Source organism: Polyodon spathula, chromosome 5 (genome assembly GCF_017654505.1).
Source record: "Polyodon spathula isolate WHYD16114869_AA chromosome 5, ASM1765450v1, whole genome shotgun sequence".
Classification (NCBI taxonomy): domain Eukaryota; kingdom Metazoa; phylum Chordata; class Actinopteri; order Acipenseriformes; family Polyodontidae; genus Polyodon; species Polyodon spathula.
In genome coordinates this window covers 48,541,907-48,566,585 of record NC_054538.1, presented here as the reverse complement: position 1 = coordinate 48,566,585, position 24,679 = coordinate 48,541,907, and the positions used below count along the sequence as shown (strand labels likewise).

Genomic DNA, 24,679 nt, shown 5'->3' with positions numbered 1-24,679 from the left:
TGCAGCACCTTACACTTTTCTCTATTAAATGTAATTTGCCATGTGTCTGCCCAGTTCTGAATTTTGTCTAGATAATTTTGAATGACCTTTGCTGCTGCAACAGTGTTTGCCACTCCTATTTTTGTGTCATCTGCAAATGTATCAAGTTTGCTTACTATACCAGAATCTAAAAATGCCTGTGGTACTCCTCTGGTTACCTCGCTCCATTTTGGGGTTTCTCCTCTAATCAGTACTTTCTGTTTTCTACATGTTAACCACTCCCTAATCCATATAGTTGGAATACTAACAGATATTGTACTGGGTTATTCATTATAAAAAGTTTTTCAATGCCTCCTGCTGTGATGCAGTGTCTCAGCTGCTACTCTTTCCTGCTCATTAAACTTAGCACAAAACATGCAGGCAAAAACAAACCAATCTGTGCTGCAGAATGTGGTTACAACACTGGATTAAAGAAAGCACATACCTGTATCTTGAGAGTTTAAGACTTCCAATGCATGCATCATGGCACTAGCAAAGACATTGGCATCCTCCTTGCTTCCGAAGTTCAGACCATATACCTGTCTGGCATCACGCCACTGATGGAAGGTCTGTGTGGCCTGGTTGTATTTTAGCCCCTTAGGAATGGCACAGTTTATAACCACCTGAAAAGAAAGTGTATATTGTGAGGCCATTCTCTGAGCAGTGTTCCATCAGAACTGAAAATTCTGTCCTAGTCATTGTGCCAAAGTAGGCAAATAATGTACATTTCAGCATTGTGCAGCTTTAATTAAAAATAAATAAATAAATAAATCTATGTCAATTAACACAGTTCACCCAATGACATCTACTATTTTTGAAGACTTGATCCTCTCCCCTCCCTTTAAAGATTAATTCTCAAACTGAACGCAGTAGGGATTCAAGGAAATGCATGCACATGGATTAGGGAGTGGTTAACATGTAGAAATCAGAAAGTACTGATTAGAGGAGACACCTGAAAATGGTAACCGGTGGAGTACCACAGAGATGAGTGTTGGAACATTTTAATAACAATTTGCATTATAAATGAATTTTTGGTCTTAGAATACAACCCACAGAATGGGTTAAAGATTACGCCAGGTTCTGGTTAAATTCCTACTTAGACAGTAAGTTGATAAAGATCTTTCTGGTCACTTTGTCCTTGGTAGGGCAAGGCTGACCTCCAACACATTTTTAAATAGGTGTTGGCCTCTCCTTTGATGTCCATTTCTAACATGAAAGGCATTTGCCATTTAGGGTAGATCATTGTTTTTAAATTAAACATCTTTACAAACTAGAAATAAAACAGGTTTTCTTAGGAAATTACAGTTGATTTTATGAGGGTTATAAAAACTGGCTACTTCAAAGAGAAACTGGACTGAACCAGATGCTTTGAAGCCAGGGTTAAGACAAATGGACAATCAACCAAGTGATAAGAGATCTGTGTCTTTTTCTGATTGGTTTAAGGAAAAGTCATGATGTCATTGAGAGACTGCATTTAAACTGAGAATACTGAAATGTTCTTGGTATTGCTCTGATCTGTGCTTGGAAAGAGGATACCTGCAAACTGTTGTCATCGTGTAACCTTTAAGATGCCTGGTTGTAACTTTGCAACTCAGAACTTTTATCTTCAATAAACCAGGGCTCTACGTTTAGATTTTTAACTACTGGCCCCTCGGGCCTCTGAGCTAGTGTTTTTACTGGCACGGATGCAATTTTATCTGGCCCAATATATTTATTTATTTTTCCATGATAGTTTTTATTTTCGGTATGTTTCTAACTGTGTACGGTAACCAAAGAGAGCCCACATCTCAAAACAAAGTGATTAAACAAAGTCTTTCAATATATGTTACTTCAGCCATTTAAGATGTATATAGCAAGTGCAATAAGAAGTAATCCAAACTTGGGTAACATTGAAATTGGAAAGGTAATTTAACGTTATAATGAATATAAAGATGTTAAGCACGACAATGCAGTGACTAAGAAAAGGCAAGATACTTGGAGTTGGAAAGGATTTTATTTTTATTTTTTTTAAACTCTGGACTGCTGTTCAATATAAAACATCTACTGTTGACTTTCTGTGAATGGATGGAGTAACGGCAACATTTGCACTGACCATTAAAAGTACAACCATTAGTGATGTTAAACTATTGTAATGTTGGAATGTATTTTCTATTTTGGCCAGGTTACAATATTTACACTAAGATTATTTTATAAACATTATTTTTTAGAATTAAACAGATGTAGAATATTTAGGTTGCTATATGATAGGTGTTATTTTACTCAGAATACACTACAGCAAAACTTATTTGGTGGTTTTTGCATAATATTATGCTACTGTTATTTTAATTGGAAGAGATACGCGCTGTGACGTTGCTGCTGCTCATTGAGTTCTGTATTTTAATTCAGTAAACAAAAGAAAGAAAAAAAAAACTTGTGCCTAAGGAAATGGGGTACAGAGGGAAGAAATCTCATCTTGGACATTGTTTGAACACTTTGTGAACTCTGCTAAACTTTACCGACTTATGCTGTCTGCTTGTGCACATTGCCTTTTACTCTTGGTAGAGTAAGGGACCAGAGTTCGGATAATCGAATACACAAAAAGGTTGCACTCTGTGTACTCAAATAGGAAACTATTCAAAATTCCCACCCTAATTATATAATTATAAACACTGTTAAAACAATATTCACAATACAAAATAAATAGCAATCTTATATAGAGCGTTGTCGCTTGTGTAGCCTCTCCCAAGTCAGCACCAATCTTGCTGAGTAATACCAGCGAGTGGATATGATGTAAACAAAATGTTGAACTCACAACAAATAAAGCTGCTGTTTTATCTGCAGGTCTAGTTTGTTGTTATGCTTTTAAAAAATGGTTTGTAAATTAATTTTCAGCTTTTTGACTCACTGGCCTGTTTTCCTGGAAAAAAATCAATTCACATTTATTTTAGGTTTTATTATTATTTCCTCAAGTTCAGGGTGGTAAATGTGGGCTGTGTCTTAAATTCGAAGGAATATGGTATTTCAGATCCATAAGGCATGCTGCATCCCTCACCACACTGGAACTGTGGGATGACACTGGGCTCCAGGGTATTTCTTTAACCAAATGCAGTTCAATTCCTTTTAATGTGTAAATGTAGTCTTAGCAGACATAACTCCACTTTGATGTGGTGAACAGAAAATGAAAAACATGACTAATTTCATGAAGTGGCATATCAATTATTTAAGTCCACAGTAGCACACAAATAGGTTGAGATCACAAAGAGCAGCATTTTGTTTATTTTCATTTGGTACAATATAAGCTTTTAACAAAAAAAAAAAAAAAAAAAAAAAAAAAAAAAAGAAAAAAGATTTAAGTAGGATTTAACATTACTTGATCAACTTTAAGCCAGGCTTACACTGCATGATTTTTGCAATCAGGAGACGCAGTGCCACTGACACTTACCGATTGAACTATCATTTCTCACTGTAGATCGGGGCTTGCAAGCTACATGAGATATCATAAGAACATAAGAACATAAGAAAGTTTACAAACGAGAGGAGGCCATTCGGCCCATCTTGCTCGTTTGGTTGTTAGTAGCTTATTGATCCCAAAATCTCATCAAGCAGCTTCTTGAAGGATCCCAGGGTGTCAGCTTCAACAACATTACTGGGGAGTTGATTCCAGACCCTCACAATTCTCTGTGTAAAAAAGTGTCTCCTATTTTCTGTTCTGAATGCCCCATTGTAAACTCCATTTGACCCCTGGTCCTTGTTTCTTTTTTCAGGCTGAAAAAGTCCCTTGCGTCGACACTGTCAATACCTTTTAGAATTTTGAATGCTTGAATTAGGTCGCCACGTAGTCTTCTTTGTTCAAGACTGAACAGATTCAATTCTTTTAGCCTGTCTGCATATGACATGCCTTTTAAGCCCGGAATAACATATCGTGCCGCGGACAACAGCTATTTTCATTGCAGAATCGTAGACATCATTCGGGAGAATCATGGACTCAAGCGAGGTGGCGATCGCCATTGTCTGTGCATTGTTTTGCACAGAAAAGAAAACGCGGAGAAGATCAATTTGGATGCACAATTGGCTTAATAGACATGGCCAGTACAGACTGATGATGCAACTCGAGTCGAGGTGTATCCAAAATAATAAAATCTAATCTGTTCAAAAAGCGCAACACTCACTCATAGTACAAAATATTTATTCGATTAAAAGATTGGCGTGGGAGATTGGCCGTCAAGCGATCTTCATCAGAATACCAAATTCTAATGAATAATTTAAAGACTTTTAAACTAATAAATATTTTGTACTACGAGCGAGTGTTGCGCTTTTGAACAGACTGTAACACAACTTTAATAGTAGGCTACTACAAGTTTGTTATAGGTTTAAATATGCAACAACGTAATCTACGTTCTCTCTATTTCTCACACACAGATGCGCACCCCTCCTCCTCGTATTTTGAATAAATTAGCAATACAAGCATACAGTAGGGGTTTGAACCCGGGACCTCTCGCACTGAAGCATAGCGCTGATACCGCTGTATAAGAGCTACAATATTTATTCAAAATAGATTACAGTACTTTGGAATGTAAGCTATATAAACTGTACCACCTAACCTTCTGTGAAACACAATGCTGAAATCCAAGACTAAAACAACAACAATAATACTAATAATAATAATAAATGTATTTACTTTCCACAAATTGCATACACGCTAGCTGATACTTAATCCAAAATTGCATTTCATCACTGATCATTTATTTATTATTTTTAATGTTAGTGTTAATGTTATTTTTAGTGGATGCAAAATGAAAGGGGCGGAATAGCGCCGCCATCTCATTTGCATTGAATTAATAATTTTTATGTGTGCAAATCAGCATGTTAAAAACACAGATAATGAGCTGCCATACATTCACAAGCTATTCACGAAGGATTTTGCGCAGGCAAAAATTACCCAAAAATTAATTCAACTGAATGTTGCCGCAAGCTGTGTTCCATAAAAATAACATTATACTGTAAATACAGTATAATCGTAAATCTCGAAAAACTACTCACTCCTAAATCTTTTGTAGTCATTTTTGTATTACTTTAGTATAAATACATGTTAATTTGGATTCATATGTTGTTTTTTTCTGACTTTATGTGAATGAAAAGACACACATTTGCCCGTTTTCCCATTGGAAATAGTGATATTTTGAAATATCACTGTCCTGGTCACAAAAGCAAAGTTTGTGGGGAATAGCCATTTTCTATACTTTTGAGGCATAAGCAATTAGGAAATAACACTTACTACCCAGGAACAAAAAAAAAAAAAAAAAGAAAAAATTGTTACACGGTGTAATCATAAGTGAATTCCATTCAAAAATGTAATTTTTAAATGAAAATGTAAATCTTGTCAACTTCAATGAAATGGTCACCCAAAGCAAGGGGATTTCAGGTCTGAAGCCCAAGTCAGTTAAAAGTCTGAAATGTTTATAACACAGTGTTAGAACACTGGCCTAAGTATAAAAGTGTCTTTGTTAGCTGTTCTCTGAGTTAACTAGCATGTTACCTAATTAATCTTTTGTCACCAGTTATTGTTAGCGGGTGAGGATCCATGATTACTATAAATATAGGTAGCACAGGCACAAGTTTGTCATTCCTGAATGTAAGGGAGCAGAAAATGGCAAAATACTCTTATTAAAAGAAAAAAAGACTAATTATTTTAAGAAATGAAGGTCAATCTTTAAGACAAAATCGCAAGAACTTTGCAAGTGTCTGTAACTGCTGTGGCCAAGAACATCAAACGATTTGAAGAAACTGGCACCCATGAGGACCGAACAAGGTCAGGCAGGCCAAGGGTGACCTCAGAATCAGAGAACAAGTTCATTCGAGTCACAACTCTGCGAAACCGGCAATTAACTGCCCCTGAAATACAAGCTCAGCTAAATGTTACTAGAAGTACAGATGTTTCAACATCAGCTGTTCAAAGGAGATTGTGTGAAGCTGGCCTAACTGGAAGGATTGCTGCAAAGAAACCATTGTTAAGAGTGCAGAATAAGAAGAAGAGACTTGCCTGGGCCAAAAAACACAGAAACTGGACGTTTGAGGAGTGGAAGTCGGTCTTATGGACCAATGAGTCCAAATTTGAAATATTTGGGTCCAACCGCCGAGTATTTGTATGACGCAGAGAGGGTGAGCGCATGAGTTCTGCATGTGTGGTTCCCACTGTCAAGCATGGAGGAGGCAGAGTCATGATCTGGGGTTGCTTTGCTGGTGACAGAGTTGGTGATCTTTACCAAGTCGATGGCAACATGGTGGTAACACGTGTTGAAATTGACCCCATACAACATTAGCTTGACTGTATTTGGGCACCGAAGCTTGCACTGAACGAAACAAAATGTAAATATATCACAAGTGTGAGTGACAGTCTTGCTTAAAAAGGCTTATTTTAGGGATGCAAAAGTTTAACAGCAGGACAAAAAAAAAAAAAAAAGGCTTATTTTAACACTTTTTACATTTCAATAAAGATTAATAAAAACAAACATATTTGCTTCATGTGAAAAGTTATTCAATAAAATGTTCAATTCTTGAGTTAAATTAAAAATTAAACGGGTTACTTAATTATTCTTCACAGAATGTTACATCTGCGCCCCCCCCCCCCCAAAATGGGGTAAATTGTAACATTAGACACCTTACATTTCAAGCCTTCTTGCCATATGTATATCAGCTCTTAAAACAGGATAACTATGGGGATTGGTAGAGAACAGATGTAAGTTGTTTGTATCAAAGTATGGTCATACTAGCTCAAACCATCTGTGTGTAATGCAGATAAAGGTACAAAATGTTACAACTTTCCCCGGTCTCCCTTATTCTTATAAATAGGCAAGAGCACCATAGTGTTAATGAAAAACCCGCCCGGAATGACTTTTCACATAAATACCTACCTTTATTCATAAAACCGCCTGGAACACTGTCCAAAACTTCCATTTGGGATGAAAATGATGCTAGTATTAAAACTAAGTGAGTAAAACACAATACTACTGAAAAAACCTACACAATCAACCTTTAAATACCTTTATTGATCAAACCGTTATAGATCAAAATTTCAACTGTTTGACACAATGTTGTACATTTTTCTCTAGGTTCTTTCTGGCTTTAACCTAGTTGGGAGGTTATGTTGTAACAATGAATCTTAATGAATTTTGATGACTCTTGTAACAGTGTCAAACAGCTGAACCGAGTTCAAATTCTGATACCTATTTATACAGTTATACACATATGACATGTTTGGTTTACCCACCTGATGGTCCTGGATTTTTCTGCCCACCACTCGGAATGCATTGTTTCCTGTATGATGGTATATATGAACTCTGCTGAAGCCAGTTGATCCACCAGCTGGTACCCACTTCTTGTTGGCATCATCATATATCATAACAGCAGCTCGGGCTTGACAGATGCTCTGTTCACTGTAAGGAAATGTGAATTTAGTTAAAACAAAACAAATAAAACTAGAACTGCCAGGCAGTTTTACGACTCCCATGCCCCTAACCCTAACCCTAACTATGAAGAGGTATGTGAGAATACAGCGAACAAGGGGCGGGGCTTGGCTGGAGATGCAGTACTGAGTGTTCTTTGCTATGCAGTGCCTTTTAAACCGGTTTTCCTCTGAAAAAAAAAAAAAAATAAAATCTGTGCATGTAAAATAAACAGCGTGTGGAAATAAGTTGGACCGGGTGCACCTGTCAATTCCTGAATAAATGGACCGCTAAGGGTTAAACTGTTTGCAATGTCTAATCAAAGTCGCAACCTGACATATTTTGGGTCTAAAGAAATGTAATTTGTTATGGTAAAGATATCAGGAATTCAGAATAAAATCGGAATTATTTATTTAGATTATGCACGTTTTAAAGGTTTTCCCTTTCTAGGTTATGATAACGAACTAAATCAGACGGGGGAGGGGGAGCAATCACTCAAGGTCTCAAGCCCATTCAGCAGGCAGCGGGAAATTAAAATAATCTTTGTTTGAAAAGTATAAAAGCCGTCTGTAAACATTAGCTCCATGACCGCACATGCGAGCCCCTCATGTCCTGACTGAATACCTGCTCCCCTCTGATGCCCTGACTGCTCCTCTGATCGCTTGATGCTGAGCCCCACTCATATCCTGACCGCTCTGCTGAGCTCCACTCTTTTCCTAGCCACTCTGCTGCGCCCCACTCATCTCCTGACTAATAATTTTGTTGCATGCTTAATAAATACCATCTTTGTAAGAAGAGATTCCCAGTATTGAATCATTTGCTCATGTTCATCAAACACGACTTTTGAACTTAACAGTCTGGAATGTGGTCTATTTTTGGCTTGTTGTAATGTGTAAATCCGCCATCCTTTTCAGACAGCGATACTGAAAATGGGTTTGAACATTAGAATAGGACAAAATTTATTGTAGAGGTCCCACCGAGATCTTGACAATTGAAGGTATCTACTTATCCCCTACAGTTTTTGGAGGTCCCTTAATTTATTGCTTTTAAGAATGATTTCCATTACGAGTAGATGTTAAAACTTCATGCTGATTTGAACTTGGATCTTGCCAAGATAAGCACCAACGAAGACGTAGCTTTACAGTAAACTAATGTGATCCATCTGCGTCTCCATCCATTTGCATTTCTTTCCATCTGATGATGTAGATATCCCTGCCTGGTGTTGATAGCTGAAGTGTAATGCTGGGTCCAGAGATCAGCTTATTTTGCCTCCCCAGCGCATCAGCACACACAGCGGCTGCGATGCTGGCTCTGGGGATCAATCACTGTGTGGTCTCCCCAGTGCATCAGCATGACAACCATCTTTATTGAGCTAACTAGGGTACATCTCTGGGGTCTTCAAGTGGGTACCTTCCATCCTCTGTGTTTCATCGACCAGCCCACGACACCTCAAGAGGGCTAGACAATGATTCTGGCATCCCAGCATCACCCTCGTCCGTCCCCCACTCAGCTCAGCCCAGCTTACTTACCCGTATATCAGCGTTGCTTTCTTTCTATTGTGCTTGAGATCCCAAGCCAGAATTTTTCCATCTCAACCACTGCCAGTTGCTGCTCCTTTCTGCTGCTTGAGATAAGTTCTATACTACAACGCAACTCTTGGCTACCGAACCCAACATCTGAGAAACCGGGCTGTAGAGCGTTTCATAAATCCTCAACAACCCACCTCCACTGGGTAAATCCACACTCTCCATCCTCGCTGTTCCGCTTCAGCAGCTAGTTGAGCATATCAAAGTTTCTTCGACTCATATGCTTCATCCACAGCATCCTCCCATGGCACTGTTAACACTACCAGATGAGGCGTGCTGATCCAGACCACAAGACAATTTCTGGTCGAAGGTTAGTGGTGGCAATCTCAGGTGGAAAAATAATCAAACCAACATCTGCCAGCATTTTCCAGTCTCTAGCAGCTTCAGGTTGTCCTGGGCGAGGCTTGGTTTTAACACCTTTGTGTTGCTCTCCTGGACAGAGGAATATTGTCTTTTGTGTGTAATGCTTTGATGGAACTAGTGGGAACTTATTGGTCAGGTTACGCTCGTCTTCCAATGCTAAGGCCAAACATTGCAGCACCTGGTCATGGCGCCAAGTAAACTGTCCTTGGCTAAGACCCACCTTACATCCTGTCAAAATGTGCCTTAATGTTGCAGGTGATGAACACAAAGGACATGAGGGATCCTCACCTACCCAGAGGTTAAGGTTCTGTGGTGATGGAAGAACATCTGAGGAGGAAACTGATCCTGCTCTGTTCCATTGTCCATAGGTTTTGCCAGCCGATCTTGCGTTGTTCCACACTCTCCCATCTTATCCATTCTCCCTGCTTGGCCTGGGAAATGGCATTTACACACCTGATCCTCTCCTCCTGCTTTTGCACCTCATTGACTACCAGCTTCCTCCGCTGAGCTGGGGCTGCTTTGTGCCATGTAGAAGGAGCTGAACCAAGACCAAGGCCTCCTCTTCCATAGTGAACTTGCCCCATAATATCACCGATTCAAAGGGCAGCCTTACGTCTTCCATAGCTTTCTTTTCCGTCCACTTTCTTCCAGTTTTCAAAACAGGTGCTGCCTCCCTTACGCATTTGTCGCGTGAATCTACTAATGTCATTTCCAGTCGTATCTTGGCGTACTTAAACTGCTTGGTTAGAGCAGAGACTGGTAGCTGCAGTATTCCTTTACCATAAAGTCCCACTCAGCTGAGGCAGTGTGGAATGCATAACTATTTCCTGACGTATGAGCTGATTAAAGGTTCCAGTTGTCAAGGAAACCTCGTACACAGTCAGTGGCCACAGCAGTCCTGGCATTAGACCAAACAAAGCACCAGAGTTTCAGTTTGCCTGGTAAAGCGCTGCTGTCTATGCTCTTCAACCCTTCCATTGCTTGCTGTCTAACTTCTCCCACACAAACTGTGTTCTTTAGATCCCCGTCGTACCATCTCCCAAGACTTTTCACTGGCTTCTTTGGACATTGTTGGTATTGCCTCACCGTTAATGTAGAACCTTTTATCTACTACTTTACCTTTAATTATTGAGATGCTCCTTGATTTAGTGGGCTTGAATTACATTTGTGCCCATTCAATGTTATTGGTTAATTTGCCCAATAACCGATTAGTGCAGGCTACTGTTGTAGTCATTGTTGTCATGTCAAATTAGTATGCTCGAATTGGTGGTAGTCGCATTCCAGAAGCCAAGCGGTCTCCTCCCACTACCCATTTTGATGTCATAATAATTACTTCCATTGCCATGGTAAAAGCCAGTTGAGAATTTGTACATCCTGCCATTATTCCAACTTCTAGGCATTGCCATGTAGTGCTGAATTCTGAAGTTGAAAAACTAAATTGCAAATCTCCAAAGTAGGCTTTCACTAAATTTGTTATTGTCATCGGTACATTGAAAAAATTAAATGCTGCCCAAAGAAGTTCATGCGGCACTGAACCGTCTGCATCAGCCAAATACAGGAATGTCACATGGAGCTCCTTCCTCTCCTTTTCAGATGATTGAATTACTTACCAGATTACGCAGATGTGTTTTAAGCATCCTGGGAAACCTGGAATGCCCGCTTTTTGTACTGTCAGTGTTAATGAAGCAGTTCTTTAAGTAGGTTGACAATCTCTGAGCAATGTTTAATAGGCAAATAGGGCAAAACTGACTGATGCTTGTAGAATCCTTTTCTTTTGGTATAAAGACTCCACCTGCTCGGCACCATGCTCTTGGTACGACCTGTTTTTCCCATGCCACTTTCATCAATTTCCACAGGATTTGTAGAACTCCAGAAGCACTCTTGTATACTCTGTACGTAACTCCATTAGGCCCTGGAGATGATGACGCCATTGCTTTTTTCACAGCTTGCTCTACTTCTTTCCACTTAGGTGCACAGTCCTCCATTTGGTATTCAGGTGGATTGACAGGTGGGATGTCTGAAGGAACTGACATAGGCTCCTGCCTTTTTGAATCTGTATGTGTTTCCTCTAAATATCTCTCCAGCTCAAACTTAGATGATTATAGTGTGCCATTTTTCTCAATGGTGAATACCTTCTTTACAAATTAGAATGGATCTTTATAAAAGCTAGTTCTTGCATGCTCTTTTTGTAGCGTTTACTCAGGCGCTCGGTTCTGTGCAATGTTTCAAGCTTATCTTTTATGACCCTTTGTAACAGATGGAGTCCCTCCTTCTGACTTTGTTCTGCTCTTCTCCATTGCTTCCTTAGCTGCCTCCTTTCTCTAAGCGTTCAATCTCCTGCTGCCATCTAGACTTTCCAGGAATAGTTTGTACTTTTTCTTTCCTTTTTTCAACTCCAAACCTCTCGCTTATATATGCGTAGATGATGTCCCCAGATTTATCCAGCTTCTTTTCAACTGTTCCACTTAACCTTTCCAAAGTAAAGCAGAGATATGTGTTTACTATGTCCCACTGTCTACAATAGTACCCACAGTGTTGTCTGTGTTAAAATCAAATCCCAATTCCAGATGCAACATGGATACAACACCACTAACATTGGTGCACAAAGGTTCCCATAATTATGTTGACCAAGTTATATAGACACCAACGGCCTGGGTGCATTCTATTTGGACAACAGAAAACTTGGCACAAAAGGCAGTTAGTTAAAATAGGAAATAAAAGTACAAAATAATGGCCACAGACATATACTGAGCATCAAAAGAAACGTATCACTTATATTTGGATAAAATTCACTAGATATGATTGAAAAATGATAAACTGTTTTAGAGAAGGTGCAGTGACTTTTTATTATGCTGATTAACAGCTGACATCACAAAGATGGTGCAAAATGATCTGTTGATCTTGGGCAGGTGGTGTGACTCTTGGTCCCCCAGGTCGTGGCCTGTCATTGTCAGAGTGTGTCTGGTTATACCGTCTCGCCAGGTTTGAAATTGCTGGCTGCGAGTATCCTAGACCACGAGCCACAATACACTGCCCTAGTTCAACCTCCAACATGCCGATTGCACAAAGGCGCTGCTCTCGAGAGACGTGGCATACTGTTTTTTTTTCTGTGATTTTATTGTTTTTATTCAAGCTTGCAATTCAACAGCTGACATCAGTCTATAACCAGTGTCCAATCAAATGTCTCACTAATTAGGTGATTAAGTGCATATGCTTCAATCATAGTCACTCAAGCGTGTCATGGTCAAGGATGAATGATCGAGTGATTAAAAAGAAACCAAACATTTCACCAGTGTCCATCTGTGATGGAAATATGAGTTTTGGTTGGAAATCTCCCTCCCGACCTGTGCGTGCGCTAAGTAGCAAAAGGGAAAGTCTTTGGATGGGCTGGCCTAACAGTTCATTTCCTGGGTTGGAAGTCGGTCAGCCTGGAAGAAGGCAGGACTGTTGCAGGAACGTATTGACCCGGAAGGTAAATGAGGTAGCAGCTGCGGCAGCCAGCTGCAATCGTTTATCAACGGGTCATGCGTGACAGCATAAAGGGGTTGGAGAATCGTAAATATTTTCCTTCGCTTTGATTACGAAACGTAACCTGGAAGGACCCATGCAGTGTGCGAAATAAATAATCCTGAGTGTTTGTTTTGTCTATAATGGCTAACACGTTTCAGAGCTGTCTCTATAGGCCAGCAATAAACCTGGACAACACTTCACCACTTGTTCACCACTATAGTACATATTGTATTGTACTCACCACAAGCACTGAGAGCACTCACTTTGGCCCTGTGATCGTGTGTGTTAGTACTGTGCTTATTTTTTGCAGGACTGGAACCCTTTTCACTACTGTGCAATACACACTTGCTGTGTATTGCAAGCTCATTATTGTTTACTGACTGGACATCAGACCATTGGATTACAAAACCATAAACAAACCATTTCACCTGTACTTTGTTTATTTCTTGGGATTACTGCACCAGCACCGCACCTGCTTGACTAATTACCACACCATCATTTACAGACCTTATTTTTTTTTTTTGAAAATAAATGTGTTACGTGATAAGAAATTAGTGATCTGTTGATGCTTGGTATAGTTACACTACTGGTCTAGACCACGCCTTGTATTCTAGCAAATAAACAGTAAAACATTGTGGCAGTGTGACCACCCATTGTGTACTTTATTATTTCTGTATGTATTTGTTTGATATTATTATTGTTGTTTTGAGTGTGGGCGGTCAAGCACAGTCCATCCTTTCTGATTTGCTGTTTGAGATGGGCGAAAAGCCGGTCTTGTAATATGTACTCTCATGGGAAGGTAATTTATTAATAGGTAATTAAGGCTCCAGCCACGAATATAAGAGACCAACTCTTAGCTCAGAAGGCGGAGACTGTCAGAGGAAAGACGTAAGGCTGTAAACACAGAAATAAAACAATTGCTGTGTATGCTAGTTTCACAACCAGCATACTACTGGTTTAGTGTTGGTTCGTTTGGCCCTTGTGCTCTTTTGTTTTTGTGTTATTTGTTTAAACTGTTAAGTTTTATTATTATTTAATAAAATACTGAGTGCCGTTGTGCTTCAGTTTTTGCCCCGTCCTCCTTTGTTTTGTGTTGCTTCTTCCATCTCTGTGATGTCACCGCAGCTACGCGCTGCAACTACTCTGCCACAAACATGCACTGCAAGCCAATGCAATCTAGGCTTGTTCAATTATTCAAAAACAGTTATAAGTTAACTGTATTGCACTGCAGAAATTCAACATGTTGACTGAGGTCAAAAGTGCTGGGGAATGCAGTTTAAAATGTTATGTGCTAGTATGAGCATTCTCAAAAACAAGTCAGAGCAAAGGAACACATTGGATATTCCTCCCTCAATGTAAACTAATAGCGTACATACTAAATACTATAAACATACTGTTCAGTATTTAAGCGCAGTTGTACTTTATATGTTGACTGTAGGTTTCCTTGGTTCTTTGGGATTAAACATTTCTATATTAGAAAAAAGAAAACCGGGGACAAATCCAAACATTTAGGCTACATAATATCACACATCAGCAAATAAATGCACACAAGTGCAGAGATACGGTACTGTTTTTCTGCAGCAAGCAGACAGACATCAAAAGATTTCCCCCTGCTTTTCTTTAACTCAGAAATTTTTTGGATGAAAAAAGGGCGGGGGGGGGGTTTTTTTTTATTTTAATATATTATAATTATAGAATAATAATAATATAACTTTTGTTTTAAACCTTATGTTATTGGTTCAGTGCAGCTAATCATCGCCCGAAATGATTCAACATTAAACAGGTGCAGAGCAGAACTTTCATTTAAATCAAGAACAGTACCCCGTTTGTTTACAGTATATCCAATCAATTTTAGATTTTCTTTATATAATAAAAAAAAGAAAAACACAAACAACAACATTATGATTCTCTGACTAAGCCGTTCCTTTCTGTCAGCCGCCGCCAACATCTTTCAAACAGTTCCTTACTTATGTTTGCGAAGCATTCAGCAAGAAAGCCTGAAATGGATTTCAGCAAAACATGCAATCGGTGCACAGGAGGTCACGTGAAAAGGGGTGCAACACAGTTCAATTCGAGCCAACATATTACCAGTTCCATGTTTTCCAGTTCTGTATTACCTGCATGTTTTACAAAATGATCTGCAGTGTCTCAGACAGACAGACACGCGTCCCAGGAACACAGACAACTGCAAACCCGAGTCCCGACAAACCGTGAGCGAGTAAAGGTGGTATCCGTGTCCCCAAGAGTCTTGTGTACCTAACTGACAGAAGTTACCCTAACATCGAGCCACTGAAAATGGGCCACACAAAGTTCAAGACTCTTTTAAAAGGAAGTAAGAAGTACGTGTACCCGTGCAAGCATTAGGTTTTGAAGTCCAGTTTGCACTGAATGTATAACAAAATCTGTACAATTCAAGAATTACACTAAACACCAGCTAAAAAAGCCCTTTTAATTTATCAGGTCGCAAAAACAGGTGCTTTAAGCATACTGTAAACTGTATTGCTTAATAATGTGGGTGTCCAGTTTTCCTTAAAATTGATATGTACGCTGTGGAAAATTAGAATAGCCAAAAAGAAGAAAAAAGTATATTTGGTAACAGTATACCAAGGGTTAAAACTATGGTGTGGGTCAAGGGGTGCTCTCCTTTTTGTACAGTAGGCTCTAGTTAACGTAAACCCGTCCCAACCAATATAAGCTCTGACCTTGCTTCGCTGTCCACCTAAAGCACAAAAATAAATAAATAAATAAAAATAAAAATCACACTTATCAAGTTGCGAGTCCTGTCATTTTTACACCAGATCCAGCCTTCGACTGCTTTGAATGGACAACGCATGTGCATGGGACAAAAATCACCACATAAAATGGGTGGTTTCGGAATTTTTTACCGTTGTCTGTGAAATTTACTCCCATGCGAACCGTCCATTTCTTTTTATACCAGATAATTTTCTCAGAGGTCCTCTGATTATTTTACAGGACATCGGAACCTTCTATAAAATTTCAAACTCAACCGTCCTGTTTCTTTTTATTCCCAAGTGAATCGACCATGCCAGTGTTATGTTACAATTGATATAGCATTTCCAGGGTATTAGTCTCAAAGCAATACCAACCTTCACAATAAAACATATATATATATATATTTTAATTTAGTCGTTGTCAATTCATTTTGTTATTTTCTCCCAATTTGAAACGCCCAATTATTATTTAGACTCAGCTCACCGCTACCACCCCTGTGCTGACCCGAGAGGGTGAAGACAAACACATGCTGTCCTCCGAAGTGTGTGCCATCAGCCAACCGCTGCTTTACACACTGCAGATTCACCATCCAGCCACCCAGGAGCTACAGCGTCGGATGACAACGCAGCTCCCGCGCAGCTAACAGGCAAGCCCGCAGCGCCCGGCCAGACTACAGGGGTCACTGGTGCATGGTGAGCAGAGGACACCATTACCTCTTTAAAAGGATTACAATACTATTTTGAATTTAACATTTGTTGCATTTCTGCATTACAAAAAGATGGCTGTGAACACAAAAAGGTACGTTCTATTCCGAGTAGCGACAGACATCTTGAACAGCAGCAAATTTTACTATTTAAAAAATCCATGTAATATAAATGCAACACATGGGCTGCAGTGTATTTAGCAGAAAATATTTAATCTCACGGTTCTGTGCTATTTTTCGCATTTAATGATGTAACAGAAACCCTTTGTGAAATATTTTCTTGTAAGGCACAGCAGCCAATATATTAACACAAAGCAGATGTTTAACTTCAAAATTAAACATAAAATTTCAATCCAATGTGGTCAATTCTTAATTTTTAACTCATTTATATTTATTTTTAAAAAGTGCGATCAACAGTAATTCTATTAACAGTTATGCCTTTAAAATGCCACAGATAAATATAAAAGCAACAAAAATTAATATATTGTACTTTAGTGTATGTTTAAAAAAAAAAAAAAAAACTCCACAACAACTGTTCAACACATACCAGTGCTTAAATATGAAGGTCACAATACAGACACAGACATTCACTCTAAAGAAGTGTGGCAGCATTTTAAAATAGTTTCTGATGAGGAAACACTTCTAAATTTAAAATATCACCTACATTTACGTCAGCAAAAAAATTAAGCTAGAACTATGCCTATTAGTATGCTGGTTTATTTTAGCCTCTATGGTAAGGCTCTTGAAGTCAATCAATATGAAGGCAGAATGCAGCAACAAAGGAATCAGACAAACATGCACAGTAAATTAAACTACCTTAATAAAAATAAATCACAGAAACATCTCATTTAAAGCAGCTTCCAGATATTCTCTGCAGTGTCCCTTTTGCTTGTTTGGCATATTCACAACAGCTAGGACCTGAACCAACATTATCTTCTTTCAATACTTTCGCATCTGTCGGTTTTCAACAGTTTTGCATCATTAGGACATTTTTTATTCGATCTACACAGAGTAATTTAATATACTTCCAGTGTTAGCTTTGCACTTCTTAGCCTTTTGTTAAAAATTGTTTGCCTGTGCCTGCTAGTACTAGCACCAGCACTGATCAACTAACTGTTTTAAAAACCTAAAAAGAAAACAGACCTATACATCTGAACACCCAGACTAAGGGGCTGATGTAAAGGTAGGCGTAGCGCAAAGAATTGCAGCTGCAAAATCCATATTTCCTATGAGGGTTGCAATGAGTGCCGCCGCACTTACAGCCCAGAGGCAGTGGAGCAACCAGCATTATATTCTAGGCAAGTCCGTCTGAACGTAACTGAAAAATAAAACAACCAGAGTAAGGTTTACAGATGTGCGTGTTATAAGAAGTTAACAATAATAATTTTAATTTATTTTTGCCCATCTTGCTTGAAAAACATCTTAAATTGTACAAGCAAATTCCTACTTGGTTTGATTGAATGAGCACAAAAAGCTTAATATGAAATATGAAAATACATTTAAATAAAGAATGGCATGTTTTTAATAATAAAACCACTCTAGCGTACTTCACTAAAATGAAGCCATGATTTTGTTATTTTGAAATACCACTGCTTCAGATTATTACTGGTGCTTAATAACAGTAGCAATGTTTTATTTAGAGTTGGTGCTGGACTTAAACACGTTCATGGCCTAGCAGCAACACAAACCTACTTCCTTATTATTTAAAAACAAACACACACACACACAGTGACAAAGATATGATGAGTTCTTGTTGGAAATTTCCCTCCCAACCTGAAAGGGCACGAAATAACGAAAGCGAAAGTCTTTGGAGGGGCTTGTCTGACAGTTCATTTCTGGGGTCGGGAAGTCTGTCAGCCTGGATGAAGGCAAGACTCTGTTGCAGGAATATTGACCTGGAAGGTAAACTAAGGTAGCAGCTGCAAGCAATAAAAGCAACTGCAATCGTTTATCAAGGGGTCATGCGTGATAGCATAAAGGGGCCGGAGAATCATTAATCTTTTCCTTCGCTTGGGTTTTGTGCATTTACCTGGAAGGACTGAGAGAGCCGCATTACTAATTGCCTGAAAACCGTTTGTGTGAAAAGAATATTCGTGAGTGTTTGTTTGTTTTACGTGTTAGTTATTGTCTTGTTTGTTGAACCACCAGACAGCTAAACAAGTTTCTGGAGCTGTCGCTTTTGAGCCAGCACAAGCCAGAACTGCACTTCACAACTGTCACAAAAATAGCTTGTTATCACCCACCACGAGCACTAATACACCCTGGGATCCTTCAAGAAGCTGCTTGATGAGATTCTGGGATCAATAAGCTACTAACAACCAAAAACGAGCAAGATGGGCCAAATGGCCTCCTCTCGTTTGTAAACTTTATGTTCTTATATTCAACTGAAACACTTGAAACAAGTAGATATCCAAAGCTAAAAAAAAAAAAAAAAAATCAGATTAACAGCCACGGATTTAAAGAAAGATTTGGAAGCATCAATCATAAAGGTGCACGAAAGAACTGTACAAAGGCATCTGAACACAGAAGAGTTGTATGCACACAGACCTCTCTGCAAACCACTTTTAAAGAAAATCCGTAAAATAAGTCTTACATTTTCCAAGAAATGTGAACAGCAATCTGAAGCATTCTTCAGAAAATTCTCTGGTCCAATGAGACTAAAATCAAACTTTTCTCCAAAAATGGACCACAGTATGTTTGGATAAAAAAAAAGGGAAAACCTTTAATGAAGAAAACCTTGTACCTACAGACATGGAAGTGGGGACTGGAGACATGCGTGTGATTGAAGTGCCATGCATCAAAACATTCTACAAAGTACAATGATATCATCTGCTCGTAGGCTGATTGGCAGACAGTTTATCTTCCAACATGACAACGACCCAAAGCATAACACAAAGTTAACTCTGGCATTCTTGAAGAAAATTAAGTTAAAAGTTCTGGGATGGTGTCCAGGGTGGCAGCTTCAACAACATTACTGGGGAGTTGATTCCAGACCCTCACAATTCTCTGTGTAAAAAAGTGTCTCCTATTTTCTGTTCTGAATGCCCCTTTGTCTAATCTCCATTTGTGACCCCCGGTCCTTGTTTCTTTTCTCAGGCTGAAAAAGTCCCTTTGGTCGACACTGTCAATACCTTTTAGAATTTTGAATGCTTGAATTAGGTCGCCACGTAGTCTTCTTTGTTCAAGACTGAACAGATTCAATTCTTTTAGCCTGTCTGCATATGACATGCCTTTTAAGCCCGGAATAATTCTGGTCGCTCTTCTTTGCACTCTTTCTAGAGCAGCAATATCTTTTTTATAGCGAGGTGACCAGAACTGCGCACAATATTCAAGATGAGGTATTACTACTGCATTGTACAGTTTTAACATTACTTCCCTTGATTTAAATTCAACACTTTTCACAATGTATCCGAGCATCTTGTTAGCCTTTTTTATAGCTTCCCCACATTGTCTAGATGAAGACATTTCTGAGTCAACAAAAACTCCTAGGTCTTTTTCATAGATTCCTTCTCCAATTTCAGTATCTCCCTAATCCATGTACATGTGTTTCCTTGAATCCCTACTGCGTTCAGTTTGAGAATTAATATAATATTAATATACTATAAACACTTAATATTTCATTGTATGATACGTGTACTTATATAAGCTGATAATCATAAGTAAATTGCATTCAAAAATTTCATTTTTAAATGAAAATGTAAATATTGTCAATTTCAATGAAATGGTCACCCAAAGCAAGGGGATTCCAGTCTGAAGTCCAAGTCAGTTAAAAGTCTGAAATGTGTATAACACGGTGTTAGAACACTGGCCTAAGTATAAAAGTTTATTTGCTAGATGTCTTTGCGTGAAGCTGGCCTAACTGGAAGACTTACTGCAAAGAAACCATTGTTAAGAGTGCAGAATAAGAGGAAGAGACTTGCCTGGGCCAAAAAACACAGAAACTGGATGTTTGAGGAGTGGAAGTCGGTCTTATGGACCAATGAGTCAAAATTTGAAATATTTGGGTCCAACCGCCGAGTATTTGTAAGACACAGAGAGGGTGAGAGCATGAGTTCTGCATGTGTGGTTCCTACTCTCAACAATCTATTCTGCCAGTAAGCAGGAGCTGCGGTACAGTATATGAAGAAGAAAAATATGTAACCCTAGGAAACTGTAAAAGGGTGCAAATGAATTACTCCCATTTCTCAAATCGGACAAGGATGTTACTGGTATTAAAATAAAGGTAAGAGATTAAAATTTAATTACACGTAAGGATAATTTAAACACACCTAGGTGCATTAGAACATAAGAACATAAGAAAGTTTACAAACGAGAGGAGGCCATTCGGCCCATCTTGCTCGTTTGGTTGTTAGTAGCTTATTGATCCCAAAATCTCATCAAGCAGCTTCTTGAAGGATCCCAGGGTGTCAGCTTCAACAACATTACTGGGGAGTTGATTCCAGACCCTCACAATTCTCTGTGTAAAAAAGTGTCTCCTATTTTCTGTTCTGAATGCCCCTTTTTCTAAACTCCATTTGTGACCCCTGGTCCTTGTTTCTTTTTTCAGGCTGAAAAAGTCCCTTGGGTCGACACTGTCAATACCTTTTAGAATTTTGAATGCTTGCATTGCGCACCTTGCTGCTTACAAAGGGTTAATAAGTGACAATCATATAAGACAGTTGTATACAAAATGCAGTAAATCTAAAAATTCATATGAACTCAATATCAGGGATTTAGCATGAGATATGAAGCAAAAAGATAGTGTACTACACTGTGAAAGAAATTAATTTCATTCAGCCATTTAAGATAGCTTTACCACACCTACTGTTCAGTATAAGATGGCCGGCCATACAGTTCAGTACATTCAATAAAAAGTTAAAGGCATCCAACAAATTCTTCAAGGGTAGCATTTAAAGATTGTGAAACAAACAGTCCTAGAGATACTGTAGCAATTTATTGTGCAGCGGCAGGACTGTACTGTACTTTTAGATAATCACATTTCCCTACTCTGGTAAATGCCAAAAAGCTTTTAAAAGTCAATAGGCATGAAAGTTAAAGCAAAAATTCTGGTTCTAGGGCAGTTAAAGACAGATGAAAATTAAGTAAAAGATATAATTTATTTAAGCATTGCTTCTTTTATTTAGGTCATTCCATGGAATAAGGAACAGTGCCAGTGATGTTTTGCCTTAGATCTTATCAGCCAGCAAGAATACATTTAACAGTAACCTGGGGGTAACACTAAGAGCAACATGTCTTGGGAACGTGTTTTGTCATTTTTGTAGCCACTTTATGCCAAATTCTAGCAGCTGACAGAGACCAAGGTAGTGAAGAGAAGTCTTTCAGACAAGCGGGCTACAGGGTGGAATGTTTCTTGATTTGTGATTTCTCATTCTGTGTGCCAGGATAATTCAGATATACTGGACTGTAGACAAACATACTTGCATATATCTCATACACTGTACTTTTTTCACCAATATACAGGAGATGTGATTCATTACAGGGCTGCCTGGAAGTCACTAACATGTATTGGTTGCTCCAAGGCAAATCATCTTTGGATACAGGATACCAATTTTTTTTGTTTTAAATACAAACTATGGGAACAGGTTTTCACTGGTAATAAAGATCACACCACTAAACTGTCACTCCCAATTTAAAGCACACAATATGAATTTTGATTTAGACTGCCCCTTAGCACCAGCATACAGAAGGTATACCTCTGAACTGAAGCTCTGTGAAGAACGGGCCACTATTTCAATTATACTCAACAATTCATTATCCACTCTCATTTGTTAACCATTTTCTCAGTTAAATGTAATAAACTGAAATTTTTTTTTTTTTTTTTTTAAAGCAATACATATGAAAAAAATTAAACTTGTAGCATATTACAGTAATGACGACAAAAGTGTACTCTTTCTTCTTTAATGGTAATTTTCCTTCTAAATAAATGAAAACATTAAGTTTTTCTAAATGCAGCATTGCCAACATCAGAGCTTCAGAAGCAGACGAGATTAACCACTTAAGTGATGTTAGTTTAACAAAATTAGGTCTTATAACCATAACATTTGACATTAACTCTTTGCAGATGGTCCATTATAGTTTCAAATTAGATAGATGATGTAATTGCAGACCACGCAGTGACAAGTGTGTTTTTTTTTTTATTTTATTAAAATTTCAACTAAAAGCCGTCATTAGACTTCAGACAATTAACCGAAATGCATGTAGTTGGGTCTATGAACCAAGAGTGATAGTTAAGCTATTTTATTTATAGTTTTTTTTTTTTTTTTGTTTGTTTGTTTTTGCCAGGTGATTTGGCGCTCAAAAGAACAAAAATCATACTACAAATCACCCAAAATGTTCATAAATCCAAAGAGACATTAGCATCATATTCATTGTAGTGAAATATCCATAGGAGACAGTTCAGGGATGTAGCTAGCTATTGCATTCACCATGTCTCCTCCCACTAGTACTAGGCTGTTAGTTTTTATAGTTTGTTTTCTGTCACTTCTTTCATAGTCGCTTGTGTTCTCCCTTTCCAAGTCGTCAGACACACTCCCTAAAAATTTTAAGACAAGAAAAAGAATGTACCAATACTGTACTAATGCAAGTAAAGAAATGTTCATTGTATTCCTTATTGATTGCTTGCTATCACGACTCTCTCCAAAACATAGAATATTGTATTTATTATATAGATTTACCTTCCAAAAATGTGGTTGAGAGGGGTAAATTGGTATGTTAGGTTGAGGGGCACTGTAAAAGGACGAGCAGCCCTGTACATGATTGTTTATTTCTTTCGAGAACGGGGTCTCCCCCTCCGCCCCTGTGTCTCAATTGTGTTATTTTGTACTTGTGTTTTATAATTTATGTATTATTATGTAGGACGAGCAAGGTGCTGTACTTCAGTGTTTTGTTATTGTTCATTTGCAAGAAGCCGTAGGTTTAACAATTTAAAAACCTTGTGGAGAAGGTGGCCATCGTAGGTTTAACAATTTAAAAACCTTGTGGAGAAGGTGGCCATCTCCCGAATCAATAATGTGATTAATTTGTTGCTAATCGGGAGATGGTCACCTGCATATAAGCCTGAAGCTCTCTGCACTCAGGGTGGGTGTTCCGAAGTGGAGAACGAGAGCAGAGGAGACGAGAGGGAAAACGAAACTAAAATATAAATATGAACAGTGACAGCAACTGCAACTGCCCAGCCTGACCTATTGTTTGTGTTTAGTGTTCAAGATTACTTTGTTTAAATTTTTATTTTTCCTCTGTGAGCAGTGTGTTTTATGTTTAAATATTTATTTTATTTTTGTTTAAATAAACTGTACACGCCACGTCTTTTGCCCTGCAGTACTGCATTTGTTTTTGTTCTTGCTTCTGGCCTGACGTCACCACTACAGCAACCCCTGTCACAGGGACTAAGACGGCACTGAGAAATCCTGAAGATCAAGAATCCAGCCGCTTATTCACCAGTTACAAACATGCACTGCTAGTGAGTGGATTCAACCATAGGTTTTTTTTTGTTTTTGTTTTTGTTTTGTTTTTAATATTGAAAATCCAAACTTACTGGTTACATGTTTCTGGCAATTCCCAGGCAGTTAACAATTAGCTGTCCTGGCATTTCTATGATTGATTCTCTAGCTACCACATGCATATTCATAATTGACCATTAGACACAGGGAACGAAAGTAGTACAAGAAGCTTGATAACATGCAAACTCCAGCTGTTCTGCAAAATTGCTATGCATATTCTTTACATATGAAAAAGGGTAGAATGTTCACAATCTGTAAAGGGTTAAAATACAATTAGAAAACGGTTCAGTACCATCAGTCAATCGGCTTCCAGCTCTAGCGGGCTTCTATCAGACAGTAGATGCCTTCTGCTATGTCACAGCATAAACTGTGATTTAAAATCAATCCATGCAAATACAGACTTTCTTTTTGACTTGCTGTTGGAAAGCTCAGTTCACATCTATTGGACAGCCAACATTAAAGAAAAAAACAACTCATCCAAATGTATTTTATTATCACCAAAACCAGCCAACCAATACTTTGCACCGATAAAAACAACCGGTCTGGTACCTGCAACTTCCGAGTCAGCCAATCACAGCCTGTCAGAGAGACTTCCAACAACAAACCAAGACAGACAGCTCAGTAGTATTGTTCCATTGAGATATCTGGCACTGTCCAGATAAACTATTAGCAACTCTGACGAATAAAAAGTTATTTGTTAGTAAAGTTTTTTTTTTTTTTTTCCTCCTCTCATTACGTATGATCTTTTATGAATATTTTTGGGAACTTCTCAGCAGAAGGGTACACAACAAATCATTACAAGTTCAAGGTAAATATAGTTTTTAAAGGAAAGAAGAAAAAACATTT

At 38.4% G+C, this 24,679-nt stretch overlaps 1 protein-coding gene across 4 annotated transcripts in view; it reads right to left on the bottom strand.

Annotated features, from left to right (window-relative positions):
• enah (ENAH actin regulator) overlaps positions 1-24,679 on the bottom strand; it is a 234,966-nt gene that overhangs the window by 92,253 nt on the left and 118,034 nt on the right. For all 4 annotated transcript variants that reach the window (XM_041250683.1, XM_041250686.1, XM_041250685.1 and 1 more), the window contains exons 2-3: positions 7,265-7,430; positions 464-641 (exon numbers count right to left, since the gene is read on the bottom strand). In XM_041250683.1, coding sequence (XP_041106617.1) covers positions 464-641; positions 7,265-7,430 — 344 coding nt within the window. The remainder of the gene's footprint in view (positions 1-463; positions 642-7,264; positions 7,431-24,679) is intronic.